Raw genomic sequence first — 6712 nt, forward strand, 5'->3', positions numbered from 1 at the left:
AACGCGGTTCATAACCGCGTTTAAATATAGAATGGTAACTTTTTTTTCTTTTTTTACACTTTAAAAAGTATTTTGAGTCCAGAAGAATCACATTTCGGTTATGGAATCATTTACCACAACTTATATCGGTGAGATGACTGGTTTACCTAGGCACAAGATTGCCACATTTTTTTTAATTAAGGAAAACACCGAAAATAAGGAAAAGGTGCGTACTCCCCCTGATTGCGACGTAAAAATGAACAAGTAGCCCCCACTTTCTGAGGCTTCATTTATTGCAAAAGATCACTACATATTCATTCATAGATCACATGACATCTTGTATAACACTACAAGACAACCAAAGAGCCAAACTTTACTAGCCCCTTTAACAGACAACAGAAGACATATAATATGAGGAAGATTCCAAGTGTGGCCACAGCTCCATAAACTCTTACTTTCAATCATATCACGCCATTCATTTAAAGTTTTGGTTCTTGACAATAGTACACCAACTTGTGACAACAAAAACAGATTAAATTTACTCAACCAACTAGTATATAGTATGATCAAGAAAAGGACCACATAGTACAATCTCCGAATTTTCAATGAAGTAGGGAATCCCCTTTGAGTCTGGTCGTACATAGAAGATAATTACAGGTAACCATCCATAATAGTTGATAGTATTAATAATCATGGAAAATAAGGTAGGTACACTTGATAGTGTAAAAATGCTTTGCACGATCAGTGTATATAAGTTAAATCCCTAAAGATCAACCAGAACTCAAAGGTTAGATCGCTTTTACGTGGTCATAACATGTTATTCCCTGTCCGAATCCTTCGAACAACCTACTTCCTCATAGTCTTTGGAATGATCATGATCATGGTTTGAAATCATTTTCTGAATCATCGCGCTAGTTTCTGCCTCTGTCATGCGATCTTTGTTCTGTGATTGAGTATATGACTCGAAGAACTCTTTATTCTCTTTCTCTAACTCATTCCACACTACAAAACATGGACATGATCAGTTGAATAGTGACAGATCCGGGATTTTCACTAAGAGATTCAAAATATAAAGAAGGTAAGCACACGAATCACTTAATTAAGTAAATTCAACATATACTCTATATACATAACAAAAAAATAGTTTTAACCTTATATATAAAGTGTAATTTTCCGGGACCCCTTCTGCCCCTAGGTCCTGCCGTGGTTAAGAATATATAGTTGAAAGAAGTTTGTATATATGTGCACCAATATCACTGGTGCTCTTAATGTTGTAGACTAACGTCTAGAAGTAGTTACTATTCGCCTTTAAGTTGGAGGGTATAAAATATATATTAAATCTAGCACTATTAGAATTATGATAATACGAGACCTCAAAATCTATACGGGGCGAATCAAAGATCCAAAGTAAGTGGTTTAATGAGTACAACTTTGTTATACATTGTAGTACAAAATCTATGACCACCTATCATCTGAGGTGAATTAAGGATCTAAGGTTTAATGAGTGTGACTTTATTATATATAGTAGTGCAAAATATTGATGCTTTTGCATCTATATTTTATCTAGAGTGTCTCCTCATTTATAAAGGGTGTCGTAGTGATATGACCCGGGCGACTATATATATATATATATATATATATATATATATATATATATATATATATATATATATATATTTATCAATAGCATAGGTCTCCGAAAATCGTAAAACCATGTATGAGGGCTAACGCCTGCCTTAGAGGGTCGAGGAAGTTGGTGACATGATGACAAGGGAGCTGGCAATACAACAGAAGCGCAGTGAACGACGGCCATAACTATATAAAGGGAAAGTCCATCAAACTGAAATTCTGCATGCATGCACAAGCTAATGGAGTAGCTATGGATCATATAAAAAAGAAAAGCACTACAGTACTTACCAGTAGAAGTGATTACAGGTTTGATGTTTGCATGCTTGGATAGTGCCTCCATGCACTCCTCTTTAGTCATATGAAAAATCAGGCACTTTTCTATCAAGTGCTGCACCTAAATTAGGGTTAAGCATCAATAATAAAGAACAAAAACAACGAATAAGATTCACAATAAATTAGTTTCAGAGTTTATACAGTACAACAAAAAGGTTAGTTAACGGGATCAATCGAAATAAGAACAGATGCACAACCAATGGCTGAGCTAGAATTTTGAATTTATGGACTCTGAATTCTAGAAAGAGTAGCTTATTAATAGGTTCTTAATAGATATTTATGCAGAATTTGAGCCAAAGCTACTGAGCTCTGCCGAATCCGTAACTGTAGCTCCACCTTTGTACATGTACAACCATCTAAATTTCCGTTGCTGAATAGAGAGTACTAACACTTAAAGTTATCACGAAGTGTTCGAAGTTGATGATAAATATTGAGTGGTCATAAAAAAAAAAAAAAATTACCATATGGATGTAAGAAGCAGAGGAATCACTCATGATATAGTTTAGTAATCTGATGTTGATCGCCAAGCACAAATTGAAGAAAAATATTATCTAAAAGATGATAGGAGTATGGTATGATAAGAGATCATGAGCTGAGGCAAAGTGAGTGAATAAAAATAGAGTGTAGAAAACTTAGGAGAATTTGCAAAACAGTAGAGTGGGGTAAGGAGTCCCACGTGAGAGATAAATGATAACTGGTGGAGAGGGGATTAGAGAAGATTTTGTAAGTGACAATTTCTTTGTCTTTTAGGGTTTCCAATCAGCTGCCCCCTCCACGTGATTATTGGGTCCATGTATTGCCATATATAGAGATTAATAACCAAAAATGAACAAACCAAGATTACCTAAGTGGCATTTTCCAATTGTATGAAATTATCTACTCACATATAAACAACCAATTAGATTCAAACACGAGGCTGCAATTGATCAAATATATGCATGGTTTCATTACCACCTCACTAGTGTTTCTAAACTTGTGTGTGCTTATGTATAAAGTTGGACATGATGTTATTTGGCAATATGCGATTACTTATCACCGAATAAAAACCGTCATGACCCACTACAATTCAACTTTTTTTTTTTTAATAAAAGAGAAATTTCAGAAGGCCAGTGACGTACAGTTTGAAATTCGGTGGATGGTGAACTTGTCTTCTACTATTGTCAACTTAAAATTGAAAATTTTATTTTTCGAATCTACGATGACGAATGTGTGCCTAATCCATACATCACTTGTTGTTCCTATAACCACTAGGCCGAAGCCCTTTAGATTTTATTGTAACTTGTTAGTCTTCTACAGAGGATTCAGTGTAAATAGTGTTTGCTTGTTATCATAATTCAACTTTTTTTGAATAACATAGAAATTTCAGAGGGTCAATGGCGTACAGTTTGAAAATCGGTGAATGATGGACTTGTCTTTCTACCATTGTCAACTTAAATTCAAGATTTTATTTTGGAACAAGCTTCGAACCCATGATTAAGTGTGCCTATTCCATACATCACTTGATGCTTTCCTATAACCACTAGGTCAAAGCCCTTTCGATCGATAAGAAGTCACTCGGCTAAAAGAAGGGGGGAGCATCATGAAGTTACACCTCAAGACTATACGGAGCCCTTCTAAATGTCCTAGAATGTAGTCTAGACAAGCCAAGAAAGAGGTTAGTCTATATTTGCTTGTGGAGGAAGTTGTAAAGCTTCTAACTAAATCTACCAACTATGACTATATTAGTTAAAGCGACATTATCCCTTTACTCAACTATGTAAACGTTGTTTTGGCTCAGCGATTTAGTGAAGTGTTGGAAAAAATCCTACTAGGTAGTAGGCCGTGGTTTTTTCACATTTTGAGTCAGGTGTTTTCCACGTAAAAATACTTGTTTTCTTTACTTTCTGCATTTATTATTCTGCAATTGTAGTGTAAGAAACGTACATAGAAGAACCAGGTCCTTCTATAATCTAGTGCACACGAAATAGGACACCACACAAATCACCCCCTCTCGTGAAGTATAAAACATCAAAACATCTTTCCTAACGATCAAATGGTTTTTAACTGGTATTTAATAAGAAAGATGTCATTTCCTACCATTATATTTCCTTTGTGAGTGCTACAACTCAACTTATTTGAGAGTACATCTGAGGTTCTATATATAGGTTTTAAGGATTTGGTTCTTTTCTCATATCGATGTTTACCCTATGTTCAAATAGTGTCAATATAACTAATATATATTGGTTTTTCAACAATAATATTTACATTTATTAATTAGTAATGAACTGTTTTGAGGAATTAATTGTGTTGAAAAACATTCTCCGCAGAGAAGAGTGTCTCCACCTCTGATATATTGCAAACTGCAAAAGCATCTTTCAATTCATTCTCAAGTGATTTTGTTGTATTGCTTTACCTAGTTGCTTTCATAACTAGCTAGTCCCTCCAACACGCGAAGAAAAAAACGAAGAATTTCGAATCTAAAAAAGAAAAAGAGATCTTTTTTGTGGACCGAGACTACGCAAAGGTAGAACACTATGGAAATTTCGCTGACTTTATCATCAACCTTGATTTCTAGGATCTTACTAGCTAGCTCGCCGGTGCACTTTTAAATTTAACCAAAATCTACTTTATATATAGGGTGCCCACTAGGGGTATACAAGCCAAACCATCAAGCCAAACCGAACCGACGAACCAAGCCAAACCGAAGAAAAAAACCGACTTGTGGTTTGATTTGGTTGGTTTGGTGTTGGAAAATAAAAAATCGATCGCTCTTGGTTTGGTTTGGCATTAACAAAAAATAAGTCAAACCGAATCTAAACCAAACTGACGTTATATATAAATAAATTTTAGAAATTTTGTACATAAAAAATAACCATTAAAATCTAATTTGCAAGTATTTTCTTAACTATTTTATAGTTTTCAATGTCTTGAGATATTATTTATTTGTGGGCTTGTAAATTCACTATCCACTAAGTAGATTCTATCTACAATATCAAGCCCAAACTAAAACTCAACAAGACAAAAAACAATAAAATATATTATTCTATATCTTCCCTATGTTCCAATTCCAAAATCAAAGAACCCCAAATATTGGAAACCATTCCCCCACATCACACGAGCTTCCTGCTTGTCATTTTGCTTATAATTGGTGATTATTTAGTGTTGAGGTTTATCAAGTTTACAGTGCTTTGCTATGTCGCATGTTTGTTGTCATTTTCTATTATGGAAGGTCTTGGAATTATGATTTATATGAATAATTGGTATTCCTCGTATATTATTAAGAAAAATAGTAATCATGCGGATAATTGGTGATTATTTGATCTCTTTTTCAAGAATAATATAACTAAAAATGAAAACCGAAAAAAAACCGAAAAACTGAAAAAATCAAAAAAACCGACTAAAACCGAAACCGAAAAAACCGAATTTATGTTGGTTTGATTTGATTATGAATTTAGTAAACCGACATAATTGGTTTGATTCTGGTTTAATAAAAAACCGAACCAAACCGCATCATGTACACCCCTAGTGCCCACTACTACTATATTACTCCACCATTTTCTAAAAACATATAAATGCATAAATAGAATTTTTTGCTGAATTTTACGGATGTCGGTGACCCCTCTCAATATAGCATAGGTCCGTCCCTGTATATATGGCTCCAAAATCATTTTGAGTATTTGTAAATAGTGATGGAGCCATGAATTTATGCTTTTCGTTTCAAACACAAGCGCGCGCGTCCTAACATATACTCTATCTGACTCAGTTTATATGGCGGTGTTTCATGTTTGACTGGACAGACAGTTTAGAAAGAACTGACTTTTAGCACATACAGAAAATATTTTTAAACTTGTAGTCTTTAACATGTCATAACATTACTTTAGCTATAAGAATATGTCATTAAAGATAATTTAAAAAATTAAAGTTAAAGAATTTCAAATATATAGAGGTATCAATCATCAATGTATCATTCTTTCTTGCACCGATTAAAAAAGAATAAATGTCACTTAAAATGAAACAATTGGGGTAGCTAACAATATCAAGCATATATAAAACCTGTATAGCTAATTTTAAAATCTGAACGAGAAAAATAGAGTAGTTTGATCCTAACTGTGGAAAGATTTAACAAAGATATTGTGTACCATATTTTCTGTCATCTTCATCTGACGTACTGTCCTTTGTTTGTTCTTATAGACGAACAGTCCCTGTTCAAAATAATTGAGCATTAATGTAGTACATTAAAGAAGCTACTACACATTCCAACGGGAAACAAATATTTCTTTATTCAACATAATTTTACCAAATTATTCTTATAAATTTCAGTTCTTGAATGAGACAGAAGTGGATCAAGGATTTCTAGAATATAGGTGTACCATTGAAAAAACAAGAAAAAGATAATAGTACTAAGTAGTAATCGATCCATATTCCTATGGATAAATTACTCAGCATTCAACTCAATCAGATGCAACATTCAATCTTTTTGGAGCTTTGAGCCAACAGATAATATTAGATCAATTTTACAAAATATCTACATAAAATTAAATATCTAGTTTGACGGAAAGACCATGAGCTCACATGCACCGCAAAAACCAGGGGCGGATGCACATAGGTCTTCACCGGAGAAAATATTAAATATTTATACTGATATTCTTCAAAAAATAAAGCAATATATAGTAATGACACCGCTTTCTAGTAGAGAGTACTTCTTGGTTTGCTAATTGCTGGTCAAGCTTGTATTTGTGCTTGTAAAGGTCGTAGGTTCAAATCTCAACCTAGACATATAGCGATCATTTTT

General features: G+C 33.7%; 1 protein-coding gene across 1 annotated transcript; it reads right to left on the reverse strand.

Moving 5' to 3' along the window:
* Window positions 1-509: 509 nt before the first annotated feature.
* On the reverse strand, window positions 510-2576 carry LOC109241503. The gene is made up of 3 exons (XM_019408242.1): window positions 2403-2576; window positions 1897-2002; window positions 510-981 (listed from the first exon to the last, which is right to left on the reverse strand). The coding sequence occupies exons 1-3, from the start codon at window positions 2433-2435 to the stop codon at window positions 797-799; spliced, it is 324 nt and encodes a 107-aa protein (XP_019263787.1). The 5' UTR covers window positions 2436-2576; the 3' UTR covers window positions 510-796.
* Window positions 2577-6712: the final 4136 nt, after the last annotated feature.

Source organism: Nicotiana attenuata, unplaced genomic scaffold (genome assembly GCF_001879085.1).
Source record: "Nicotiana attenuata strain UT unplaced genomic scaffold, NIATTr2, whole genome shotgun sequence".
In the NCBI taxonomy this organism is placed as follows: Eukaryota; Viridiplantae; Streptophyta; class Magnoliopsida; order Solanales; family Solanaceae; genus Nicotiana; species Nicotiana attenuata.